The following is a 27,588-nucleotide window of genomic DNA, read 5'->3' on the forward strand; positions in this document are numbered from 1 at the left end:
ATATCTTAAGTTTGAAATCAATTGATTAAACTTCAATTTAAATTAAAACTCGATGTGCTTTGTTCTTTATTAAATGACCTTCCTGTTAGTAGTCCATGCAACATTTCACCTGTATGTGAAATTCTCATTTATTTGGATAAATATAATATAATAAAATATAATATATTCTCAAAAAGCTTAGCTGTTGTCTCAAATGCAGGCCGCAAGTATAAGCCAAGTTAACAGAACTTGGTAATCGTGAATGCACACGCATAAACATGAAGCTAACATGTATGTAATATATATATATATATATATATATGTAGAAGTAGTAATTGTTTCTCGTTATTTGTACATATATGTATATTCAATAGCTCTCCTGAATATGGGTTCAAGTTCAAGCTATTGATTGCACAGTACAGAGCGTGCACTCTACATTGGCGGTGATATTCCTCGAAGCCCACTTAAAATGGGTGAAAACGTAAAAGTTATTGTGCGCTGTCGGCCCATGAATCGAAAGGAAATTGACAAGAAGTCGGATGTATGTTAAAACTACTTGCATACCCTCTAACAAGCACATACACACATATATAAATTTATACAAATAATATAATAATAATAACATATATATAATTTAAGCATATTCATGGCACACACACATGCATATACATGTGCACATGTCTGCAGATGAAATATGCAAATGTATACGCATGGTTCCATGATATAGTTTATAAAGCTAGCAGTCCTCGATAGACCAGTTTTCTATGTAAACAAGACACAAACAGATGATTTATGCCCATATGTATATGCGCACATGTCTGCATGTACAGATGGCATATCTAGTTCCATATAACAGTTTTTAAAACAAGCAGTCCTCCAAAGGCCAGTTTTCTATAATTTCTATAATTTAGGCTGCAAACAAAACAAAAACATTTCAGTTCTTAACATCTATGAACCCAAGTTTTTGGTGCAATAGAATAATTAGTTGATTACAAATTAATTTATTTGCATGTCCGTCCGTCCGTATATACGAACGCATCAATCCCAGTTCCTGTCCCAGTTAATGTCACCATATATCAAGTCAAAATGGTATCGTATACACATATCCAGAATAACTCATATTTCCTTTCTTCCAAAATGTAAAAAACAAATGTTTGAAGGTCTAGGCTTTGGCTTTGATATTTAAAGACATTTAATTGCCATATCTAAGTAGGGGATATCCCCTGCACTTTCTTCTACAAATCAGATGAAGCTCGCTTTTACAAGAGTAATTAAAATAGGTTTACTTCATTTTTCCCGTGTGAACTGCAATAGCAGCACGTAAAATTTTGTGACTTTAGCTTTCAATATCGGTTTGATCGATTACTTGGAAACGGGGAAAGCTATCGATGCACGGACGCAAGCTCGTGGTGCAGGGAATAAGAGGACCAACGGCCTTGCTCTTATGATGCTGACCAAGATAATATACACTTTACTGGATTAAACCACTAACCATAGAACATAGAGACTGGACAACTAGAGTTAAAGAAATGGGACCATGCATATTTTAATCGGCAGGTCCAAAGTCGTCTTCGTTTTTGTTCGGGTCTGAGACACGACCTGTTGCTCAGAGAGCAAGAGAGTAAGAAATACATATGTTTTGTATGTAGAACGGCATCGCTGTCTTTTATATCGCTCCCACTACAGGAATAGATATTTCTTACTATGTCTAATAAGAATTGAGGCATTATCATAGAATAATTGGCTTTGTCTTTAATTTAATTCGTACAGTCTATTGTGGAAATTGGCGACTACGCTGTGTCTGTGGTTAATCCCTTGGCTCGAAGTGCTCCAAGGAAATCATTTACATTTGACAGCGTGTATAATGGACTTTCAAAAACAGAGACAATCTACAATGATATGTGCTACTCCTTGGTTGAAAGCACTTTGGAGGGCTATAATGGAACAATTTTTGCATATGGCCAGACCGGATGTGGCAAAACACACACAATGCAGGTGAGTGAAGGAAATAGTTGTCAAATATTTTAGCTAGAATTATTTCAATTAAAGGGAGAAGGATATTCGGACGCTGCAGAAAACAATGGAATCATACAAAGGTGTTTCGACCACATATTTGAAACGATCTCCATAGCGACGAGCGTTAGGTACCTGGCCTTAGTCAGCTATTTAGAAATTTATAATGAAAATATCAGAGACCTCTTGAGTGCGAACGAGCCAAATAGCTTTAAAAACCATCCACTTAAAGATGTGCCAGGCGTAGGCGTCACAGTTCCTACGCTAACTACTCAGGCAGTTATGAATGCCATGGATTGTTATAACTGGTTGAGTGTGGGTAACAAAAACCGCATAACCGGAGCCACATTAATGAATGAAAAGAGTTCACGATCACATACCATATTTACAATAAGTCTGGAACAAATTCAAGAATCGGCAGCAGCCCCGCCGAATCTGTCATCGGACCAAACTATTGGCAACATACGTAGAGGAAAATTAAACCTAGTTGATCTGGCAGGCTCCGAAAGGCAGTCCAAAACAGGCGCTTTTGGTGACCGATTGAAAGAGGCTACAAAGATCAATTTATCGCTCTCAGCGTTGGGAAATGTCATTTCAGCACTTGTGGATAGCAAAACAAAGCATGTGCCATATAGGGATTCTAAGCTTACGCGGCTCCTACAGGTAAGCAGTTAAGTACGAAAATACTTATACATGTAGATAACTAGTGCTAGTCTAGTCGGGAGTTCCCGACTAGGGATTACTTTGAACCCTAATGAGCCAGCGCTAAGTGCTCGTCAGCCTTAGTTATAAAATATTGTTTACCTATTAATAGAAAGAAGGCTAGTACCACTAATAAAAACAATTAATAAAAAGAAAAAAATTAAAAAGCTGGGCTATTTTCGGCACGCAGAAGATTTAATACCCTTGCAGACCTAAGCTTTTTATAATCCTCATAGCTGATTGCCGATATCTAAGAAGTACAGGGAAAATAGTTAATGCCGAATATGGTTAGGATATCTTGAAAAACAAGAGTTTCCCATGCAAGAGCCTACTTTTCGTCCGATCCGATTCGTATGGCAGCTATATGAAATAATGGTCCGATATTGATAGAATTGTGAGTATATACGAGGAGCATAGTAAAGCTAATAAATGCCGAGTTTGGTCAAGATATCTTAATAAACAAAAAAGTTTTTCATACGAGAACCTACTTTTTGACCGATTGTTCCTATGACAGCTATATGATATAGTAGTCCGTTCCAGCTAGTTGCGACATATGTACTGCGTGCAGCAGAAAAAGAGTCTTCTGCAAAGTTTCATGAGAATAGTTTTAAAACTAAGAAATTAGTTCGCATAGAAACATACAGACGGACATGGGTATATCGACTCACCTGTTGATGCTGATCTAGAATATATATTATTTATGAGGTTATGAGGTCGGATATATCTCCTTTTAAGCGTTACATATTTCAAGACAAAATTATAATACCCTCTGCAAGGGTATAAAAAGGGTAATTACTTCCCTCTGCCGGTGTCGAACTCGCAACAATATTAAATTGACAGAACTACTTCCCATCGCCCCAAACCACACAGCCACACCAGAGAAGAAAAAAGCTAAACTAAAATAGCACATTGACAAAAGTACGGCTGGCAATACAATCTGTTATTCTATTTATATACTTATTTAAAAAAAAGTCGCGCATATGAATGTATGTGAGCACATATTTTCTGTGTTTCTTAACCGAGCTTGATGCAATTTTCTGCAGTATATAATTCTGTGTTGAATATTCGCTTATTGTCAAAAAGCTACCAGCTTTATATTTAATGACTAAATTGGTACTTGATTCCTTTTTATATTACACACGGGCTGGTTCGCCGTTTCTTTGCTGCACACTTTGGGAAATGTATTCACAGCTTCGGCGTTGACGGTCCAATCTTTATGAAGGAAGGGTATACATATATGTGGCTCTTTACTTTTGGATTCTGGATCTGTCTAAATTTAAAAGAGTGTTTGAAAGATTTTGAGTACATTCTAGTATATACAATAATTTTCATAATTTGTTTTTTATGTTTGTGCTTATAAATCTTAGAAAATAATTTCATATTTAATTATTTTATTATGCACATCCACAGGATTCCTTGGGAGGCAACACGAAAACTCTAATGGTAGCATGCATCTCGCCAGCTGACAGCAACTACGACGAGACGCTGTCTACGCTGCGGTACGCATGTCGGGCAAAGAATATATCGAATGTTCCCACAATAAACGAAGACCCCAAAGATGCCCAGCTACGACAATATCAGGAAGAAATCTTAAACTTGAAGCGAATGCTCGATGAAAGCCAGCAACACGAAAGTGCTGTGCACTACAAGTTTGTTGAGGACAATAATAAGGAAAGGGAAAGGGAATTATGGCTGGAGGAAGCAAAATCCCAGATGCGCCAGCAGATGATAGCTGAGATGAGGAACCTTAAAGAGACCACTGCAGAGGCGGCCAATCCAAAAACTGAACATTCCGAACAAGCTGTTCCACAGGAACAGGAGGATTTTCAGTTACATGCACGAAAACGCATTGATTTAATTAAACATTCTCTGATCGGCGGCGAAAGAGTTGACGATCTGCAATTGCGAGAGCGTCATAGGATGCGTAAATTGGAGGCCAAGCGGCATCTGAGCGCTATTGCCCGTGCCCTGGGTAGAGTGGAGAGCGAGGACCGTGATCTCTTGCAGGGGCATTATGCTAGTATTCAGCAGGAAATCAACATTAAAAACGAGCGGATTAAGAAGTGCAGTCAAAAGATCAAAATGCTTGAACGAGAAGTGGCCGATCTAAATTCCGAGTTTCAGTTGGATCGAGAGGATTATTTAGATGAAATTCGATATCTAGGTCGAAATTTAAAATTTTATCAGCTTCTTATACACAAAGCTCAGCCTATTCTTCGAAAAAACGGCAGAAATTGGTAAAAAAAAAAAAAACATCTCTCTTCGGCATGCCGAAGCCCTTGGCTCAACAGTGATTTTATAAAAAAATCCAATCAATTTCCCTATGGGAGCTACATGATATATGTTACTGATGAGAAGCCCAGAAAATTTCTCCATTTAACAATTCATCAGCAAATGATTCTTCTTTTGTTTTATATGCATATTGATTAAGATAGACTAGATAAATTATTAAAATGTTTTTTTTTTTTTTAGGAATCCAGAACAAATATTGGAGAATTCGTTTTGGAATGATGATCTCAAAACCTGGAAATTACCCAAAGACATTGAAAATAACTTAAAATTACCTCCTGCCGATCTTAGAGTGGGATTTCAGAAAAAAAATGTGTTTGAAAGCAAGGAATTGGACACCTATTTAGGAGCTCTAGACGAAACAGACTCTACAGAATCTAAAGATAGTACGGTAAGTACTTGTATTATTATAACTGATCAGCCTTACACTAGTTTTTTTTTATAGTTAATTGCTAAGGAAACACCGGAAACGTATAAGATAAATATACTAAAGAATTACTTTCGGCCAAATCGCAGGATCAATGATCAATGGCTTCAACGAACTAAAAGTTCCCAAGCGTATATCCATGGTAAATATAATATAATAAAAAAGGTTTGAGTATAAATATTTATGTGTATTTATGCATTCTTTCAGATTTTAAACTATGCAGAAATACTCCACTGCCGATTAATACGCTACAATCCCCTTTTCTTTATAAAAATTCACATTTTAAGCAAGATTATGCAGACTGTCCAAATAAAAAGGCTTGGAACGATACTGCAGATTAAATAATTCAAGCTGAAATGCAATAGAGTTTTTTGTTCAATTTTAATACAAAAAATACCTAATCACAATAAACTTACTTGGAAATAATGGCAAAAAAAGATGAGCTAATTTTTGTATTTATTGATTTCGAGTTTGAGATCGATTTTCAAATACAAGTTCAAGATAGTACGGAGAGAATTAAACATTCCCCGGGTGGAAACTGGGTACAAAAAATAATATTTAATATGTTTTCCAAACAATACTTAACAAAATTTCCCACTCTAGAAATCCCAAAAACCAAAATTCATGTCCAACACGCTTCGGACAGGCACATAAACGCTTGTATCCGTGAACAGTTTTGTAAAGGTGCGGGCAGGCCGGCTCAAAAAGTTTCCACGCTTAAATATCAACGCTTAGATACCCTTACCAAAGATAACGTACTAAAATGCAAGAATTTTGTATCGACATAGCCAACCCTTTCATTATTTCATAATACTCGACCCTTCAAAAATGCGACCAAAATTTTGACAAAAATTTAAAAATCCAGTAACATACACAGACATATTAATAAGACCATTGAGGGCACTGAGAATAAGTCAAAGTAGTTTTCGGGGAAAGTGAGCGAGTTGTGGAGGCGATGAGAAACAAAGTCGACAACCTGATCTGAATTACCTTACATTATTTACACTAATTAACGGACAATAATTTACTACAAGCATGTTTTAAAATCGTTAGAACATGGAAAAACATTCATTTGCGTTCCATTTAATGACACTCTTTTTAGATAAAATAAATGTTTCTTATAATAACTTAGGTACGTAGCTACACATATACATACTATGTTTTGTTATTTTTTGTTAAATATATAATATATTCTTACATTACGCTAATCCAAGGGTTGAGTTATTTAAATAAACTAACATTTTAGTCGGCATACATTACAAAAGGGGCATGGGTATCTGACATAGTTGTATCACGCAGTTCTACTTTTATTAAATTTGTAGAACTTTCCCCACTGGGACTTAGAGGTTCGTTGCTGGGGCAAGTGGTATGGCGCGGATTACCTGTATTTCGCCTGAAATCATAGATTAGCATTGCAACAATAGTATTTGGAAATGGGCTTACTTACTTCGCTTTCGCATGTGTTAAAATATGTGATTTTAAATTTGTAGACTGAGCGAACTTTTTATTGCATGCATCGAACGGGCACACAAACGGCCTGTCTCCAGTATGTATTCTCACATGTGTTCTGTATTTATTGAAACGTACGATACATAAGACGCTTCGATATTTAGAAAGGTTTTGAATTTTACCTCAAATTAAAGTCTAGCGAAAATCGTTTCCCGCAGCCTTCAAAAGTACATTGAAATGGCTTTTCGCCAGTGTGTACTAGCTGATGCCTCTTTAGTTTAGAGCTTTCTACAAATGCCTTTCCACATTCTGCACAGACGTGAACACGGGGACCGTGTGTATGCAAGTGCTTACGCATTGCGGACGAGTCTCGAAAGTATTTATGACATCCTTTATGAGGGCAAGCAATCTTTTTATCGTTGGCAAACTGCGAAAAATCGGATGCATCGGTACCATTTGCCACAATGTCAGTTGATGGCGCTGCTATAAATAAAACGAAATAATCGTATTACACGAGTGATTTTATCAAGAGCCTAGATACCAAAACATTGTCTAAAAGAGCTACCTTGACGAACCACACTAAAGGGTACCGATCCTGTTGCAGCTACCTCGTTCATTATATCACAATCAATGTCATTTGGCACTAATGATTGATTCTCCGCGGTCAGAAGCGATTCTTCGTTGATAAGCCGACATCCTTGCGACAGAACTGCAAATGTCGATGTGTGCGTTTCGCAATTTAAATTTCTTTTAGAGTTGCTGTTGCAGTTGCTGTTGGCCTTATCCGTTGAGCCAGTTGTCCCAGTTAATGGAACAATCATATGAGGCTGAAGTTGAAGGAATTGTTCTTGCTGTTGCTGGAAAAACAACTGTTGCTGATGTAATACTGTGTCATTTTTCTTAATCTGTTCTGGGCTCAATGGCTTGTTTGATACCGCGTTTTGATGGGCATTTTCATTTTCATTCAAATAGTCGACGTCCTCTGCATTTTGATCAGAACTGGAATACTCATCGTCCGATGTCCCAGAAGCCCACATAGTTACACTAAACTCCCCCTCCATTGTTTTGATTTGAACTAATTTTTGCTCCCATCGTCTGGACTTTCCATTTGCCGTCATCAATGAAATGTTTTTTCTGTCCATAGCTTCCGAATCATTAGAAGGCTCTTTAGCGCTCTCGTGCTGACGCAACTGCTGCATGCAATTCACCAGGTCTTGTGTAACGTCTTTTTCAGATTCCTCGATAAATTGATTCGTCGTTTGCAGTTCCAAGTTGTTGCCGTTTGTTTTTTGAGCTTGCCTGCAAAAGTTGATTAATTTTTAAAATAAAAGCCAAGTTCTTGAACTATTACTTACATTTTAGTTGATAGGCAAATATTTTTTGCCGTCTTCAGCAATGATTTACCATCAATGTTTATGCTATTATGTGCTTCCACCTGAGCATATGAGTCATTCTGTGAAACAAGGACCATCCTGGCGCTCTGACCAATGTCCTCTGAGCCTAAAACTGACAAAACGCATAATGCAGTTATATAAGCCATTTTTATCTGCAATTAATAGCCGTGTCTCTATGTAACATAATTACAAAATAACGTCTGCACGCTGGGGCGTGCACTGTTGACCCTCGGGAGCAGAGTTTTTAAAAGAAATAATTTGTGACATTGTCTATTCAACTATAGATATTTATATACTTACTGTTACTTATATTTTGCACATTTAGAGTGCGAAGCTCATCGGACTTGGGAATTTCTTCCTCATCGTTTTGAACCAATATCCCATAATGTTCATAGGCAAAGTTATTTGGATCCATTACTGTTTTAATTATTGTACATTGCAGGTTATGCCAAAATATGCTACATACAAAGTTGTGTGTGTTTATGATGTATGCAAATTATTCACATATGTTATGAAGAGGATAATGAAGTTACTTTTTAGGAGACTTTCCGAGCGAGAGTTCGGTTGAACTCAGACGCAGAGCTAGATTTCAATTAATTTCACGCTTACAGTACGATTTCCTAGTAAATTTGTACACTTGATTTGCCGTCACATACACATATGTAAAGTTATTTATTTTGAGATCAAGAGTTAAGCGTAGAATCCATCCATAGGCAATGAAATAGTTTTCATGAAGCCCGTGCCCGATGCCCGATGCTAGAGCCGTATCCGTATAACAATAAAGACGTGTGAGCAATGTTCTTTTCTTTTGGAACGGATGCTTAAATTATATTTTGTGTGCTAGCACTAAATAAAACAAAATTTTGTAAAATATTGTTTATGAGAAAAACAATTAGAAGCTTTTTGGATTACAAAAATAATTTAAAAGGAACTAAGCAGAACAAAAATGGATGCGATGAATAACTGACGATGTGACCAAGTGCTGCAAACAGTGAAATACCAAACTTCAATGCAATAAATCGTCTATACACTGCAGACTTAATGAATGACGATGGAAAATACATCGTTTCCTTTTATTATAATAATTGATATTTTATGTATATCATATTTAATTTATTATCTCAAAACAAATAAACGATATATTTTAATTTTTATATCAAAACAAATAAACGATATATATCCATTGACAATTATATGTATAAATAAATAATATATTTATTTATAAGCAAAATGTATATATTAGGATCTTCAAATAGTTATAAATTTTATAATAATGTTCTTAATGAGTGTTCTAGTTGTTATTCATATGAGTATATTATAACCTCAAATTTTCTTACAGAAAAAAACTTTGATTGAAAAACTTTGTTTTGTGCGATATTTGTTTATTATATTTGCTTGCTGCAGCATACATTATTCAAATTTATTTTTATCAATATTATGTAATATTTAAAACATTTTTTAACTGTCAAAATTTATAGCATCTATCCGCGGCTTTTCCGCTGTGAAATTATTAAGCCACTTATCCACAACAGATAATATTTGTGAGAGATTCTTAATATTTAATATTCGGTATCTTTGTTTAAGTATTTATATAATATACTTAAGATATTTCGGTCTGCGAAAGCAAGCTATGTGCCCTCCAGATACAAACTGGTTTAGTTAACGATACACCAGTAATAAATTATATAATTATAATTTGTCATGAATAAAAACATGTTTTGCTGTTTACTGTTTTTTATTTTAAGCATCCCGTATTAGTCTTGCATTTATCGAAAATCGTTTGGTGTAAGGCAACCCTGCTGGCAGTTTTCAGGCATTTGTCAACACTGCTAACAGTTTCCTTCATTTGACAGCTTACTCAACGTGATTCGACCTTTTCCGGTTTAAGCGTTTACGATGGCGGTCGGCAAAAATAAGGGTCTCTCGAAAGGCGGCAAAAAAGGTGGCAAAAAGAAGGTGGTCGATCCATTCTCTCGCAAGGATTGGTACGATGTTAAAGCACCGAATATGTTTCAAACCAGGCAGATTGGCAAAACCCTCGTGAACCGCACTCAGGGCCAAAGAATTGCCTCTGACTACCTTAAAGGTCGTGTCTTTGAAGTATCGCTAGCCGACTTGCAAAAAGATATTGACCCCGAGCGCTCATTCCGCAAATTCCGTCTGATTGCTGAAGATGTGCAGGATCGCAACGTGCTCTGCAATTTCCACGGCATGGATTTGACCACAGACAAGTACAGGTGAGTGCGTTAAAATTTTCTTTGACGCAGCCATGTGTTTATACATACATATGCACATGTATGTGAATATATGTGTGTGCGGCCTATGTGAGTGTGTTACATCGTGTGCGCCTCTCACAAACAGATCGATGGTCAAGAAATGGCAAACTCTCATCGAGGCGATCGTGGAGGCTAAGACCGTCGATGGATACCTCTTGCGCGTCTTCTGCATTGGATTTACGTCCAAGGACCAGCAATCGCAGCGGAAGACATGCTATGCCCAGCAGTCGCAGGTCCGTAAGATACGCGCCCGCATGACGGACATCATTACCAATGAGGTCAGCGGCGCTGATCTGAAGCAGTTGGTTAACAAGCTGGCTTTGGATTCTATTGCCAAGGATATTGAGAAGAGTTGTCAGCGTATCTATCCATTGCACGATGTGTACATTCGCAAGGTGAAAGTACTCAAGAAGCCGCGTTTCGATGTGTCCAAACTACTGGAGCTCCATGGCGATGGAGGCGGCAAGACCACAGAGGCTGTCGTTTCCGCCGAGGGAGCCGTAATTGATCGCCCCGAGGGCTACGAGCCTCCCGTACAGGAAGCTGTTTAAGCTTGATTTGGACAAAGTGCGCATACATGGAAAACAGTTGCATTCAGAGACTCTGTCTTTCAATATAAACAACAAAATAAATATAAAAAAGTAATATTTTACATTATACTGGTTTGGTGGGTATTCTCGGGGTATTATGTTTCTTTCTCTTTACAGGAACCATGCACATCCTTCAGACCAAAAACAAACGGTGAGTAATATTTTGATATGATTGCGTTTGATATTCAATGATGTTTTATTTTTCGTCTCTGACAACTTTGTTGAAAAAAAAATCAAGCTGAGTGCCAAATGAACATTTTTTATTTTGTTGATAAAATGCCAATATATGTTTATATAAATATGTATTTTTATTACTTGCAGGAATTCCCGAAGTGCAGCAGAAAATAAAAAAAAAATGGTAAGCTGATATAATATGTAAATAATTATACAATTTAATGATGAACTTTTATTATTTGCTACTCTTGAACAATGTAATTGATGAAAATTACACCTTTGCAACTGAACTTATTCAAACAATACTAATGGAGCAAAAATCTTCTTTATTTAAATTAATTCATGGTTTTCTATCGTTTCAGAATAACATTTGAATGGTTTTTTTTCCTGGCTCTAAGCTCCGAAGATGATCGTCAATTCAATTTTAAAAGAAACAGTAAGATAAAAAGTGGTCAGTTATGAAAAAAAAAATGATGCCTTCCGTATCCGGGAAATTGAATTATGGATATCCCAGGCCGGAAAATAATTATCTTCAAGGTTCGTTTGTATATATAAAACAATTTAATATCGATTATATCGTGATGACAAACTTACCCAGCTCGCTTCGATCTACCATGAAGAGAACTGTTCCTAATCCAACGCAATATTATTAACTTCTGATCTTATTTACTTTATAAGTATTAATTTTTAATAACAAATTAATCTTATTTTAATTATACACTTGTAATCTCTTTACAGTAAATTTTAATGTGAATGATTAAGAGACAACTAATTTTGGCGATGCATTTGCTACAAAGGTTCGATAAACATATTACCTCTATATGAATACATTTAAATGCTAGAAAATATGATGATTTATCTACGGATTCCCCAGCATTTAAACTATAAATGAAAAAGCAATCCACTGAAATTAGAATTTTGATAAAACCAAAGAACAGAGTCAATTCATATTTTTCCTCATAGCTAGTTAATCTTATCTGCACAATTCTTTAATGTTTAAATTGTAGAAGTTAAAACATATTTAATTAGCTGTTGTATACAAGGACTCAAAAACATCTATTCTTATTTCTTAAGTTAAATGTATTTGTTAAACTTATTTATGTGCCGCTTGGTTGTTAGAAGAGATGTCTAAGATTGAATTATAATTTATGAATAATATACGAAATCTAAACTAAACCAATCATTTAAACTTTTAAAGATCAATATTAAATGAATTTAAAAATTTTCAGGCAGATGACCGTGTACAGGAAATTAATTGATGGATATCCCAGGCCGTTAAACAATTATCTTCAAGGTTCGTTTGTATATATAAAACAATTTAATATCGATTATATTGTGATGACAAACTTACCCAGCTCGCTTCGATCTACCATGAAGAGAACTGTTCCTAATCCAACGCAATATTATTAACTTCTGATCTTATTAACTTTATAAGTATTAATTTTTAATAACAAATTAATCTTATTTTAATCATACACTTGTAATCTCTTTACAGTAAATTTTAATGTGAATGATTAAGAGACAACTAATTTTGGCGATGCATTTGCTACAAAGGTTCGATAAACATATTACCTCTATATGAATACATTTAAATGCTAGAAAATATGATGATTTATCTACGGATTCCCCAGCATTTAAACTATAAATGAAAAAGCAATCCACTGAAATTAGAATTTTGATAAAACCAAAGAACAGAGTCAATTCATATTTTTCCTCATAGCTAGTTAATCTTATCTGCACAATTCTTTAATGTTTAAATTGTAGAAGTTAAAACATATTTAATTAGCTGTTGTATACAAGGACTCAAAAACATCTATTCTTATTTCTTAAGTTAAATGTATTTGTTAAACTTATTTATGTGCCGCTTGGTTGTTAGAAGAGATGTCTAAGATTGAATTATAATTTATGAATAATATACGAAATCTAAACTAAACCAATCATTTAAACTTTTAAAGATCAATATTAAATGAATTTAAAAATTTTCAGGCAGATGACCGTGTACAGGAAATTAATTGATGGATATCCCAGGCCGTTAATCAATTATCTTCAAGGTTCGTTTGTATATATAAAACAATTTAATATCGATTATATCGTGATGACAAACTTACCCAGCTCGCTTCGATCTACCATGAAGAGAACTGTTCCTAATCCAACGCAATATTATTAACTTCTGATCTTATTAACTTTATAAGTATTAATTTTTAATAACAAATTAATCTTATTTTAATCATACACTTGTAATCTCTTTACAGTAAATTTTAATGTGAATGATTAAGAGACAACTAATTTTGGCGATGCATTTGCTACAAAGGTTCGATAAACATATTACCTCGATATGAATACATTTAAATGCTAGAAAATATGATGATTTATCTACGGATTCCCCAGCATTTCAACTATAAATGAAAAAGCAATCCACTGAAATTAAAATATTTATAATCGCAAAGTATGGAGTCAGTTTGTTTTCCAATATTTACTTAAATCTATACGAGAACTCAAAAATATTTAAGTTAAATGTATTTGTTAAACTTAGTAATGTGCTGCTTGTTTAAACAGAGATGTAAATAGCTAAGATTATTTTTGATTAATATACAAAAGCCAATAGTAAACTATACATTTAAACTAAACGAGTTATATTAAATAAATCTACCATTTTCTTCAGGCTGATGACCGTATACAGAATGGATATTCAAAGCCGTTCAACAATTATCTCAAGGTTCGTTGGTATATATGGAACATAGAACAATTAAATATCGATTATACTGTGATGACGAACTTACCCAGCTCGCTTCGATCTAACATGAAGAGAACTGTTCCTAATCCAACGCAATATTATTCAATTCTGATGTTATTTACATTTATTATTAAAAATAGTTCTTGTAATTTTATTTTAATCATTCCCTTATCTCTTTACAGTATATGGCAATGTGAAGGATTAAGAGGACGATTAATTTTGGCGAGGCATTTACTTCAAAGTAAGGTTTTTGGAATAACCTAATATAAGCAGTTTGTAACAGCTGATATTGATATATTTATCTTTACAGATGTAAAACTTATAGAACCATTTTTCTTTTCTTGATTGGGGTAGATAAATAGACGTATGCTTTGAGCTTAAAGCTAAATCTAGCAAGGTATGTTAATAAAAAGTCAATACAAATTTATCTTTTTATGATGAACTTTTATTAATATTGAAATCCCATGTAAACGGATTGATTTAAGATAGTAGAACTGATTATACCACGCAAATTAAAAAAATCAAAATGATTTAAATAAAGTCGTAACAGTATTTTCTGTTTTTTAGAATATTTACCTCTTCCCGAGATTGTTTCCCTAACCAAAGGTAAGTTTATTTAAAATATGGTCAACCCGCGATGTTCGATCTACCAGGAAGGGAAGTGTTCCTCGAACTACGCAATATAAAGATTTGCTAGTTAATCTTATACTATGTATCTGATTTTTATTTAATACATTTATAGAAACACATGATTTATTTCGGAAAATTAAATAAATAATTTTAAAAATTTCTACTGTACTTAATTTCCGCACGATAAAATGTGCAGTTTTAAATATATACTAAACTTTATTTCCTAACTGGCTGATTAGCGGTCCATCAGTACAGATAGAAGAAAGAAAGCGGTATTTAATTATTGGCGTCTAGTCTAGTATATTTTATCCGATAGGTTTCAAACGTTTTAAATAAAATGTTAACGGAGACGTGCTTTACTTATGTTGTATTTATTAGGATCTGTTTTAGGCAGACAAAATATTTTTAGCATTATTTTATTAAATTGCTTGCCACTCTACTTTGGTAGCATTAAAAAAACAACTCGTTTTTATCTAACATGCATATGTGAGCTATGCATATGTATGTATGTATCGCCTGCAGCTGGCGATATATTTTAGCCTGTAACGAATGTACCCTCTGCCCCAATCAAAAAAAAAAAAAAATACAGATTTAGAAATTATTTGTCGTGGCTAATGAGCAGTACTATCAAAATGTTAGATTAAAACACTAAAATAGTAAGTCATTTTGATAAGGCCGCTGTGAAGCATTAAATAATATCGAAGCGTAATTTGTATATCAAATTAGTATATCGATAACACACATCCAGGCATCAGCTGTTTTTATATTTGTAGCGAGTAATAAACTCGCCGATCTGAGCAAAAGTAGTGGGATTCCTGATTTAGATTTCGTCGGTCAGCTCAGAGAGAGCAAGGAATTTGTGATCACAGTAAAGATTTAATGAAATCATCTTTAAGGCTGATTTGAATTAGTTTTGGTTGCTTGTGTGACTGTTCTCTGCGGAAAAAAGTACGAGGTGTTTGTTTTTTCCTGTTAAAATCTGATTTAGAACAAGGTTTTCAAATAATGAAATTACCGCTATAACATAAAAAATTTTGCAAGTAAGCTAGAAAAGTATTTGTTACACTTGCAGAATTGAGTGTGTCGCACACTCTAACCCAAATCAGTGTTCACAAATCAAAATCAGTTTCAGGAATCCCACTACTTAAATTAGTACTCGTGTCGGTAAAAACGTAAGGAGATATCGAGAAATATTCGTTTTTAAATTTAACCTATCGATACTTTACTCCCAAGCTACAGCTGTTTTGCTTAATGCTCAGTAGAGCACTAACAGTAGAACTGTTATTGCAACAGTGCCCTTTTGAAATGTGTCTACAGCGGTTTCTGTTAACAACAGTATTCAGTTGTGTTACGGAAGCATCGGAGCTGTGTAAATTTTTCAGTTTTTGTTGCGCGAGGTTTGGAGAGCGGTTGTGTGATATTTTCAAGCGTTTTTAATTATAAATTTACCGCATTTTAAATATAATTGGTACAAAAATTGTGTATCAGTAACTCTTTATAGATATTACACTGATACTGTTCAAGAAAAAAAGTTCTATATGGAAAAGATCGCGCCGTCGGGTCAAATTTATGCTGCTTAACGAAATTAAGATACATATATCACTGGCGTATGTATATGTATATGTAAATCAACAAATACTGATGCATACATATGACTGTATCTGTATCTGTTCACATATGTGTCTGCCTTAGTATGTGTAACGTGTTGCTTTGCGATCGCGATCGTCATCGTCTGCATTCGCTTGTGTATATTTGTGTGTATGTGTTTCTCTGTGTGTGTGTATGTGGTAGCGGCAAGTGCGTGTGACGAATAAAAGTTGACAAGAATAAAAAAAATGTAATAAGTGCAAATGAATCAAATAAAATAAAATAATTAATAATGCATGCAATAAAAGTTTGCATAAAAAATGTATATCCAATATTGCTTTAAATATTACAATTAACGTATGCATGTACATTTAAATGTATATATATGTATATGAATACATACATATCTTTATCAGAGTGCACGTTCATGTATGTATATATTTGCAAAGTATCAAATGAGTGCCAATTTTTTAGTGAGGATTGTCGCCGATTCTAATCTCGGGCCAGTGTCGAATCGTTAAGCCGAAAACAAAGCGAAATATTCCAAAAACTTACGGAATAAGTGCAGTTCTTCTGTTTTACCGTCGGGCAATTGAAAAATGCAATATTTTGCGTTCTTTACGAAAGTACGCATATACAACCTAACAAACTGTAAGTAAAACTGTATTGCATTTGTATAAATACATGTGTATGTGTACATGTATTTAAATATGTACACTTAAAGATTGGTTTTCAAGTTGACGGCACGAAAATCATAACGTAAATTCCTCGAATTCACGCAAAAACACAAATACTTGAACACACACACATATAGATTGATGTTTGTTTATATGTGTGTATATACATAAATAGGTTTATTTGCTGAAAATACGAAACATTTTTTGTATTCTCTTCTTTTTGTTTTGTTACGCTCGTTTTTTTCTACCTGTTGATATCCTACAATCACGTCTCTAAATAGAAACTTGTTGTGTCATTAGTTTTATGCCGCCACTGTTGTTGTTTTTGTCGTCGACGTCGTCGTCGTCGTGGTTTTTGGTTCGCTTGTTACCTTGAACTAATAGTTAGCCCTATTCCCTGCTGAGAGTACACACACACACTCACGTATGCACACACGCTGACAATCACAATCTGTTGCGAGGCCCGCACCTCACCAGGTACATATCTTGTATATATGTATGTATGTACATATATGATGCCCGCCCGAACTTCACATAGCCCTACGCAGAGTCACAAACACACAGAGATACTCTCGAACGTTTCGAAATGCTCAAGTATGCATGCATGTGTGTGTGTAAATATGTGCGTATGTATGTCTTTCATATGTTTGTTCGTATTCCATTGGCTGCTTTCTGCATGTGAATTTCGTCTCTTCGAAAGAGAGAGTGGTGGCGGGTAGGGTAGGGCAGGGCAGGGACTCAGCACAACAAAACTGTTGTTCTAGGAAGACCTCTTCTCGATCTCGATCGGTCGGTCGGTCGATAAGTCGGGGACTGAGACCTTTTTAATTAGTAGGAAACAATATGACATATCGATTTATCCACATACATACCTATATAAATAAACACGAGTTTTCGATGATCGCACTACCTGCTAGACGGTGTATATGTTTATTGTGACCCATTAATACATATACTGAGAAGTTGGTTGCGTGAATACAACGCATATCCCTACAAGAATGCGGGAAGTAAGGATATGTTCGCGTAAGACATAATACCCATACATATATGTGTATAGTGAAGCTTGAAAATGTTATGTTTGATTAAATATCTTTGAAAACAGAATATTTTGCTATATAAAACTCATGTCGCCTCATCGCCTGGTTCTTTCTATAGTTTTATATAGTATAATAGTGTCATATTGATAAGATTTTGTTCTTATGTATCATACTTTAGTTTTCACCATATGCATCAAAGTTTACTTTACAAATTCCGGGTTTGGTCAAGATATATTAATAAGCAGTAGCCATATAAGATCTCAAACTGTAAGAGCTACGAAGCTTAACTATTCACTGTAGTTATCTTATATGATGAAGGTGCACATTAAAACGGGGTTTCGGAAAATTCCACCCGCAATTATGGAAAAATCGCGGAAAACGTTTGCATAAAACTATTTAGCCAACCGGGCTCAAACTCAATTTCAAAGATCTTTGTTCAAATTCATTTGAGGGGTGTTTCACACTTTTCCAGAAATGTATTTCTCCTTGGTGGAAATGAGTGTCAAAGATTTGGTGGATGGCCTTTCGCCCTCAAATTTATTATCCACGATCGACATAAAAATCATTTGAGACGTTTTTAACATTTTTCGCAAAATCTAAAGTCCTTCGGTGGAAAGTGCATTTCAAAGATTTTTTGGTTAATTTTAAGTTGTGTCCGATTTGCATCAAAATTATTTTCAAATCTCTACGTAGGAATATAGTGAATACGTGTTTCAGCGATGTGGGAAACTCCACTCGCAACAGTGTTGAATTGGCGGAAAACGGTTATATGAAAATCGTTTGTTTACCATCCGATCAGTGTCAAAATCATTTTCAAAGCTTCTTGGGAAAATTTATATTATACGTGCCACAGGCAAGGCCGGGCTATACCCGCTAGAATTTAATAAATGCCGTGTTTTCCATACCTACTTTTCCATACCTACTTTTATAGTATAGAATGTATATGATATAGTGGTCAGATCTGACCGGAACCGACATATGTACTGCCTGCAACCAAAGAATCACTTATAAGAGATTAGTTCGAATAGATACAGCCGGATCAACAGACGGAAGGACACATGGCTATATCAATATACATATATATACATTATGGGGCCGAATATGCCTCCTTGTATGCGTTTCAGGACAAAAACAGAATACTCTATAACATGTGCTCTTGTCGAGACTGCCGGCTAGAAGATACCCTGTAACCAGCTTCCGTAGCATGTACACACATAGCAAATCCATTTTTATACCCTGAACCCATTAAAAATGGTTATAAGGGTATATTGTATTTGTGCAAAATCCAAATGTATGTAACAGGCAGCAGGAAGCATCTCCGACCCCATAAAGTATATATATTCTTGATCAGCATCAATAGCCGAGTCGATCTAGCCATGTACGTCTGTCTGTCCGTCCGTCCGTCCGTATGTATGAACGCAAGGATTTCAGAACCTATAAGAGCTAGACACTTGAAATTTTAGATGTAGGTGCTCCTAGGGCCTGCGCAGATCGAGTTTGTTTCCGATAATCGATAACTTATTCCGTTTCCAAGCAATCGATAAAAATCGATATCCTGTTGTTTTGGTAAATAATAAGAGATAGAGTCACCAAACTTGACATATAGCTTCTAAAATATAATATATATATATATATATATATATATATATTTGATGTTGGAAGAAGAGGGCTCAGGGTATCCCCTAGTCGGGAGCTCCCGACTAGAACCTCTTACTTGTTAGGTGTAGAATTATGAAATTTCAGGCCTTAAATATGGCGACGAGAACCTTCTCACCTCATTGGGGATACTACTCTTTGAAATGGACGACTTCTATGTAATGAAAATAAAATATATTTTCACCTAGAAGTGTGAGATATTATAATAATAACTTCTACGTGTGATATACGAGGATATACAGCAAAATTAAACGTTCACAGGCCCTCACAAAGAATGTGTTCAAAAGCGTCTTAAATATATATGTATATTTCTAAAAATACATTTTTAGTTTTAGAAAAAAAAGCGCATCATTTTAGAAGAAGGGAAATGTTTTTTTTTTTCAAGTTAGTTTTTCAAGTTAAACTATTAAAGGTGCCTTGAGAATATTATAAAAAAATATTTTGAACTTCAAGCGTTTGTTACTTTACAACCCGAGACATATATAGATGGATCGACTGAGCTTGTCGTCCTAATCAATATACTTATGTATTTAATGGGATCCGTGTGTGTGCTATGAAGATTTCCTCACAACTTTGTACGCTATTTTTTATATCCTTGCAGAGGGTATTATAACATTGTCGTGAAATATGTAACGCATAGAAGGAGACATCTCCGACCTCTTAAAGTATATATATTCTTGATCAGTATCTACAGCCGAGTCGATATAGATATGTCCGTGTGTCTGTTTCTTTGCGAACTAGTCTCTCTCCTTTTCTCTCTCTCTCTCTCTCTCTCTCTCTCTCTCTCTCTCTCTCTGATGGGGTTAGCCAGAAAACTGGCGACCGCGTTCGGATGCCTCAGCTTAATCTAATCTCCGATCTTCGCTATGCTGAATCTGCCGTAGAAACGATGGGTCTAAATTAAGTTCAGGTACGAACAACATTTTGGTTTTTCAAGGCATCTTAGACATCCTTAGACAACCAACTGTGAAGTTGCAAACCGAAAGCCATAATTCTAGAACGGTCGAAGAAAGCCGAAAACAATTTCAATTTTGTAAATACCAATTTCGATTTCCCACAATATTTCGCAGTCTCCGCTTGGTAGGGATCAGAAGAGACTGGTCAAATTGATACAAATGCAACTAAAAGAAATATCATCGTGGTCAGCTTACGATAAGATTTGTCTCACGTGAAAAAAGCGTAGTGAAACATAAAAATGACGAGTTTGCTCGAGATAATTATACCCTGAACCCATTAAAAATGGGTATAAGGGTATATTGTATTTGTGCCAAATCCAAATGTATGTAAAAGGCAGAAGGAAGCATCTCCGACCCCATAAATCATATATATTCTTGATCAGCATCAATAGCCGAGTCGATCTAGCCATGTCCGTCTGTCTGTCCGTCCGTCCGTCCGTCCGTATGTATGAGTCAAAGGATCTCAGAACCTATAAGAGCTAGAGACTTGAAATTTTAGATGTAGATGCTCCTAGTTCCCGCGCAGATCGAGTTTGTTTCCGATAATCGATAACTTACTCCGTTTCCGAAATCGACATCCTGTTTTTTTTAGCAAATTGGGTAAAAAATAAGAGCTAGAGCCACCAAACATGATATGTTGCTTCTAGAATATTATAGATATTTCAAGTATCTTTCATTTCATACCTATCGCCACATCCCCCCTACCACCCCAGAGCTATAAATCAAGTTAATAACCCAACTTTTATTGCCAACCAATTTAAAACACAATTTAAATGCAATTGATTTTTTCAGAATACACAAATATTCTATGGTACAATAAGATATACTGTAGAAAATTTCATAAAGATCGGTTAAGAAAAACCAAAGTTATATGCAACTGCGCAATTGAATGGGGCAGCAGCTTTAAGAATTTCTGTATACATGTACACACACCCATGCGCGTCTGCTTCGCATTCTAATAGCATGGTAATTGCATCTTTTTTTTGTATTGTTATTTTAGTTCCTTTTTTTTATCATGAGTACTTAATTGTTGGTGTGGCTGCTGAGTAGAGGCATAGCAAGTGGTGCGGTCTGTCGCGAGTTCGAGCCCTACCGGGGAAAGTATTATTATTTTTTTTTTTTGCTGATGTGGCTGTTGAGTAGAGTCGACAGTAAGTAATGCGGTCAGTTGCAAATTCGTGCCCTGCCAAAGGAACTTTTTTTTATTAATTTATTTGGTATTGGAATAAGAGGGTTCAGGACGCACCTAGGCAAAGATTCATTACGATAACACTATTAATGAGAGACTACCTTGCATGCTAATGTTGATCATGAACATATATCCTTTAGCTGTCGAAGATTTTTCTTTCTACAAGTTAGAAGATTTTTCCAGCTATTAGGGGATAATACGACGTATGCAGAATCAGAAGTAGATGTCAAATTTAAATTCCACAACAGTGCTTTTATTTAACTTAATTGGTGAGCATAATAAAGTACATACCTGTACTACCATATATATAGTGTCTAATTTTAATAAGAATTTGGTTATGAAATCTAAATACCAAAAAGACTTATACATATGTTGGGATTTGGCCAACAGTATTTATGTATGTCCCATATATTCAGCTATAAAAGTGACAGAGCACTTCGATATGGATCCTTTAACTCAGGTCTTTGTCCTGACCAACATCCCAACGGTTCGAATCTGGACTTTAAGAACATCTCCTAAAATCAGGCGACTCAGAGCCAAACCAAATATTTTTCCAAGAGATTTTTGACCTTTTAAGTAGGTATAAAATTAAAGATACTTGATATATTTATAGTATTTTGGAAGGTAGTGGAAAATTTGTTGATTCTAGCCATTAAAACCAATATATGCTACGTGTCGATTTTAATCGGCGAGTTATCGATTGTAGGAAATAAAAATGTCTGCTACGGCACTAGGAGGACGATCATAATCTGAAATAACTCTTATGGGATCTGAGGTCAACGTCATACATACGGTCATACATACGGGCGGACGGACGGACAGAAAGCCGGACATGGCTAGATCGACTCGGTTTACAGTGAGAATGAAAATAAAGTTTATTCTAAACGTTCAATAACTTTTTCCATTTTCTTGAAATCAATCTTATACCCTTTTAGAGGGTATACTCATTATACTCTGAACCCATTGAAAATGGATAACAAGGGTATAATGTATTTGTACAAATGTGTGTAACAGGCAGAAAGAAGCATCTCCGACCCCATAAAGTGTATATATTCTTGATCAGCATCAACAGCCGAGTCGATCTAGCCATGTCCATCTGTCTGTCTGTCCGTATGTATGAATGCAAGGATATCAGAACCAATAAGATCTAGAGACTTGAAATTTTAGCTGTAGGTCCTCTTAGTCCATGCGCAGATCGAGTTTGTTTCCGATAATCGATAACTAACTCCGTTTCCTGTTTTTGAGCAAATTGGGTAAATAATAAAAGCTAGAATCACTAAATGTGATATGTTTACTCTAGAATAGAATATATATATATCAAGTATCTTTCATTTTATAGCTATCACTACCTCCCCGCTACTACCTTATAGCTATAAATCAAGTTAATAACCCAAATTGTATTGCCCCAATTTAAGCTCCAATTTTAATGCAATTTACTTTTTGAGAATACACAAATATTCTATGTTACAATAATATATACTGTAGAAAATTTCATCGGATCGGTTAAGAAATACGTGTTTGCGGCACCAGCTCAAATTCGAAGAATATCTATATACATGTACACACACACATTCATGCGCATCTGCTTCGAATTTATCAACAGCATTGCAATTGCGATTGTATTGTTTTCTGCGCTACTATTTTGATTCGTTTTGTGGCTATTGTGTGTTGTGGCTGTTGAGTAGAGGCGGCAGCAAGTGAGCTGAATTTGGTGTTGGAATGAGACGGTTCAGGGTATCCCCTATTCGGAACCTCCCGACTAGAACCTCTTACTTATGTTTTTCATAAAAAGTGTACCGTACACAAAAGATGGCAGCCCCGACCCCATAGAACATATAGCTAAGCGATAGACCCATGTCCGTCTGTCTGTTTTTATGCAAACTAATTTCTCAGTTTTTAAAAGCTATCGTTTTGAAATTAAGAATAGATCTGTAGTCCCGATCGGACCTCTATATCTAAATCTGCCTTTTTACTTTAGATATTTTCCCAAACTCGTCTTTTATATATAACCAGGGGGTATAAACCGGCAGTGCCCGTAGCACGCATGTTATAAAATCATTGTTCTCAAAAAGCTTTGAAATTAATCTGAAACTGGGTTGACGGTAAATAAAAAACTTTTCCACAAATGTTTTCCGCCAATTTACCACTTTTGCGAGTGGAATTTCCCAAATCGCTAAAACACGTATTCATTATATTCTCATGTAGAGTTTTCATAATAAGTTTGATGCAAATTGGACACAACTTATAATTAAGCAAACAAATCTTAAAAATGCACTTTCCACCGAAGGAATTTGCGAAAAATTGAAAAACGTCTCAAATGATTTTTTATGCCGACCGTTGGAAATGAATTTGAGGGCGAAAGGCCACCCACCAAATCTTTGACCCTCGTTTCCACCAAGGAGGAATACATTTTTGGAAAAGTGTGAAACACCCCTCAAATGAATTTGATCAAAGATCTTTGAAATTGAGTTTGAGGCCTATCGGATGGTTAGCAATAAACTTTCATACAAACGTTTTTCGAGATTATATAATATTCATTTTATACTCTACATAAAAGCTAAGACCCATGAATGTCGGACCATATATCATATAGCTGCCATAGCATTGTTAGTTTAAAAGTCGACCATATAAAAATCCTACTTCTGCATCAAAAAAAAACAACTTACGAGATAAAATACACGATATTTTCACAAAACCCAGCTAGTAAAAGTTTCTCTATTTTCCCCACATGCCACACAAGGGTATTTGATCTGAGGCGTATAGAAGATTTCTTGTTATTTCTTGTTTGAAGATTGAATAGAATTGATTGGAAACATAAAACCCGCTTGGCTTCAAACCCACTTATATATATTTTAGCTTGAATTATTTGACAGGTGCTTTACACTTTTCGCAAAATCCATCCTTTGGAGGAAATGTGGTCAAAGGTTTGTGGGTGACGTTTCGGGTTCAAGGTCATATCCAAAGATCTTATAAAAATATTGAAAAAGGCGATTCAAGGATTTTCTAGGCGATGTTATGTTTATGTTTATGTTTAGTCCCATTATCTGTAAGCTTAGCTTCAAAGAACAATCGTCTTCTAACTCAATTTGAAAGATCTTTGTGAAAGTTCATTAGACAAGTTGAATTAACGAAAGTTAATTTATCTGCTTCAATTTTAAAAACACGGAATTTAAAATGATAGTTAATACAGTGGAAATACATTTAAAATAAAAGTTTTCACGGTCGGGAAATAGGTGAAAAGGGTTTTTACCATCCGATCAAATTGAAACTCATTTTCAAAGAATTTTTGTAGTTGTAGGCTTGGATGAGAAATAACCAAAGGTTTAGTGAAAGAACATAGGGTATACCCTGAACTCTCTTCTTCCAACATCAAATGCATATATATATTCTATTTTAGAAGCTATATGTCAAGTTTGTTTACTCTAGCTCTTATTATGTACCAAAATTGCCCAAAAACAGGATATCAATATTGATTTTTATCGATTCCTTGGAAACGGAGTACGTTATCGATAATCGAAAATAAACTCGATCTGCGCGGCCACTAGGAGCACCTCTATCTAAAAGTTCAGACAGAAAGACAGACGGACATGGCTAGATCGATTCGGCTATTGATGCTGATCAAGAATATATATACTTTATGGGGTCGGAGATGCTTCCTTCCGACTGTTACATACATTTGGATTTTGCACAAATACAATATACCCTTATACCCATTTTTAATGGGTTTAGGGTATAAAAATGTAGACTTTCCACCTTCGCTGTTGAGTACATTTCACATATAAAGGGAACATTCTCATATATTATCTTCGGATAATACGTAAGAAAGTAGACATTTTCGACAAGCCGAAGACTTAAAGCCCTTGTAGATGGCCTTGCAGATATGTGCTTAAATCTTCGGCCTGCCTAATATATCCTGGTTTTTTCGTTATAATTTCACTCATAGATAAACAATTAAAAACCTTTATGAATAAGAACAACATCTTCCAAAAAGTGAAACTTTGATATGGAATACTTTTTCATCTAAGACGTTTTCAATATTTGTGTCTACAATTTTTAAAACAAAACCATCACGAAGTTTATTAAAGACTTTTAAACATCGAATTTTGTTCCTTATATGAACATAAAATAAATTCATTTTGTTTCACGTTTAACTTACAGATTTAATATTGTAAAAAGGACCTTGATGTTTGCGATTCGGCATTAGCGTATTAAGGAGTTATTCTAATCTGCTGGATTCGCTTGGAGCGACATGGACGGCATATCTTTCGAACAGGATACCCACACAAGGTTAAATGGAGCGGAGTTAAGAACACGCGAGGCGATATTTAAATAATTTAGGTAACACCCAAGTAGTGCCAACATCCTGAAGAGTTAAACCATGCCGCATACACATACGCGTCATGGATCATCCGGGGATGATTTAGGCAGCACGGACGAAGTAAAAATATTTAAGGATGAAGGCGATCGTGAGGATGAGAAAATATCATCCGAGAACCTTTTAGTCGAAGAAAAATCAAGCCTCATTGATTTAACAGAGAGTGAGGTATGATATGAATGCCATTATAAAACACAAACTTTGGTATCCTCAATTAAAAGTGGCTGCTTTGAAATTGACTTCTTTTTACTAACTTTTCAAACTATATGAGCCTTCAATATACACGGTCTAAAACTAACTCTGCCATTTTGGGATTCTGTAATCTTTACCAAAGCTATAATCGCGACTTATTGGAATTAACATATTTTTCATTTTAATTCAACATAATTAAGATACACTTTGAAACTAGTTCGATGAGTATATGAGTCCTAGGTATATATACTCGAGTATATCCACGTCACAAGAAATTTTCCAATTAGTTGGCGCGAAGTTTTTAATAGTCAAACATTTCGGAAAGACTACTAATTGCTTCCATTAAGGATCGACCCACAGACTTGTTGTCGGTCGATCTTATATTTTCTAAAGACTAAACGGTGGAGAGACCAAAATTAACAAGTAAGAGGCTCTAGTCGGGAGCTCCCGACTAGGGGATACCCTGAACTCTCCTCTTCCAACATCAAATGCATATATATATTCTATTTTAGAAGCTATATGTCAAGTTTGGTTACTCTAGCTCTTATTATTTACCAAAATTGCCTAAAAAACAGGATATCGAAGTCGATTTTTATCGATTGCTTGGAAACGTAGTAAGTTATCGATTATCGGAAACAAACTCGATTTGCGCAGGCACTTGGAGCACCTACAACTAAAATTTCAAGTCTCTAGCTCTTATAGGTTCTGACATCCTTACGTTCATACAAACGGACAGACGGACATGGCTAGATCGACTCGGCTATTGGTGCTGATCAAGAATATATGTTTATATATTTATGGGGTCGGAGATGCTTCCTGCTGCCTGTTACATACATTTGGATTTTGCACAAATACAATATACCCTTATACCCATTTTTAATGGGTTCAGGGTATAAAAATAAAGACTACTAATAAGTTCTTCTAACGATCGATCAAAAAATACTCTGTCGACGCGCTAATGTCTTTTATAAAATTTAAAGTTAATGGTTTTGTGGAAATGTAAGTTAAAGCCAGAAGGAAGTATATATCTCCGACACCTTTACGTTCATATATTCCTGGTCGGCATCAATAGTCTAGTCGATCTGTCTCTATCGAAATCGTAGCATGGACTTGGAGCATAACTCTTATGTTTCAGGCGCTAAAGTCACCAATTTTAATTTTTTAAATGTTGCTCCCCCTCCACATAATATGCAATAATACAAAAAAAAAACTCCAATTAGGACAAGAAACATTTTATATTACAAATTAAAGGCTGATGCATA

At 35.2% G+C, this 27,588-nt stretch overlaps 4 protein-coding genes and 1 long non-coding RNA gene across 13 annotated transcripts in view; 4 read left to right on the forward strand and 1 right to left on the reverse strand.

Moving 5' to 3' along the window:
- Window positions 1-209: 209 nt before the first annotated feature.
- On the forward strand, window positions 210-5,928 carry LOC115767950 (osmotic avoidance abnormal protein 3). 2 transcript variants are annotated; one of them, XM_030712329.1, is made up of 8 exons: window positions 210-270; window positions 354-520; window positions 1,750-1,974; window positions 2,029-2,655; window positions 4,105-4,931; window positions 5,167-5,374; window positions 5,429-5,552; window positions 5,618-5,928. In XM_030712329.1, exons 2-8 carry the CDS (start codon window positions 449-451, stop codon window positions 5,749-5,751), a joined length of 2,217 nt encoding a protein of 738 aa, XP_030568189.1. In that variant the 5' UTR covers window positions 210-270; window positions 354-448; the 3' UTR covers window positions 5,752-5,928. The 2 variants fall into 2 exon arrangements, with proteins under 2 accessions (XP_030568189.1, XP_030568190.1); XM_030712330.1 differs by lacking the exons at window positions 5,429-5,552; window positions 5,618-5,928 and having other exon boundaries at window positions 4,105-4,858; window positions 5,167-5,335.
- A 548-nt stretch (window positions 5,929-6,476) lies between these two features.
- Window positions 6,477-9,211, reverse strand: LOC115767951 (polycomb protein PHO). 3 transcript variants are annotated; one of them, XM_030712332.1, is made up of 7 exons: window positions 8,863-9,210; window positions 8,554-8,670; window positions 8,215-8,365; window positions 7,425-8,158; window positions 7,042-7,342; window positions 6,858-6,977; window positions 6,478-6,803 (listed from the first exon to the last, which is right to left on the reverse strand). In XM_030712332.1, the coding sequence occupies exons 2-7, from the start codon at window positions 8,666-8,668 to the stop codon at window positions 6,653-6,655; spliced, it is 1,572 nt and encodes a 523-aa protein (XP_030568192.1). In that variant the 5' UTR covers window positions 8,669-8,670; window positions 8,863-9,210; the 3' UTR covers window positions 6,478-6,652. The 3 variants fall into 3 exon arrangements, with proteins under 3 accessions (XP_030568193.1, XP_030568192.1, XP_030568191.1); XM_030712331.1 differs by having other exon boundaries at window positions 8,554-8,711; window positions 8,787-9,210; XM_030712333.1 differs by having other exon boundaries at window positions 6,477-6,803; window positions 7,042-7,339; window positions 8,554-9,211.
- Window positions 9,212-10,130: 919 nt separating this feature from the next.
- On the forward strand, window positions 10,131-11,181 carry LOC115767947 (40S ribosomal protein S3a). Its single transcript, XM_030712326.1, has 2 exons — window positions 10,131-10,490; window positions 10,615-11,181. The coding sequence occupies exons 1-2, from the start codon at window positions 10,150-10,152 to the stop codon at window positions 11,078-11,080; spliced, it is 807 nt and encodes a 268-aa protein (XP_030568186.1). The 5' UTR covers window positions 10,131-10,149; the 3' UTR covers window positions 11,081-11,181.
- Window positions 11,182-11,389: 208 nt separating this feature from the next.
- LOC115767948 lies at window positions 11,390-14,802 on the forward strand. Its single transcript, XR_004018450.1, has 10 exons — window positions 11,390-11,477; window positions 11,656-11,830; window positions 12,032-12,090; window positions 12,523-12,587; window positions 12,789-12,847; window positions 13,280-13,344; window positions 13,546-14,009; window positions 14,210-14,268; window positions 14,338-14,424; window positions 14,595-14,802. It is a non-coding gene; the product is annotated as an uncharacterized LOC115767948 (long non-coding RNA).
- Window positions 14,803-16,010: 1,208 nt separating this feature from the next.
- LOC115767955 (protein pangolin, isoforms A/H/I/S) overlaps window positions 16,011-27,588 on the forward strand; it is a 71,310-nt gene continuing 59,732 nt past the window's right edge. For 3 of the 6 annotated variants that reach the window (XM_030712344.1, XM_030712347.1, XM_030712351.1), the window contains exons 1-3: window positions 16,023-16,264; window positions 16,719-16,895; window positions 25,918-26,302. In XM_030712344.1, coding sequence (XP_030568204.1) covers window positions 26,138-26,302 — 165 coding nt within the window. In that variant the 5' untranslated portion in view covers window positions 16,023-16,264; window positions 16,719-16,895; window positions 25,918-26,137. Of the gene's footprint in view, window positions 16,265-16,718; window positions 16,896-25,917; window positions 26,303-27,588 lie in introns of all 6 variants that reach the window. The other 3 variants (XM_030712345.1, XM_030712348.1, XM_030712346.1) reach the window with 3 other exon arrangements.

The sequence above is a fragment of the Drosophila novamexicana genome, unplaced genomic scaffold, assembly GCF_003285875.2.
Source record: "Drosophila novamexicana strain 15010-1031.04,08,12 unplaced genomic scaffold, DnovRS2.1 tig00001515-arrow-arrow-pilon, whole genome shotgun sequence".
Classification (NCBI taxonomy): Eukaryota; Metazoa; Arthropoda; class Insecta; order Diptera; family Drosophilidae; genus Drosophila; species Drosophila novamexicana.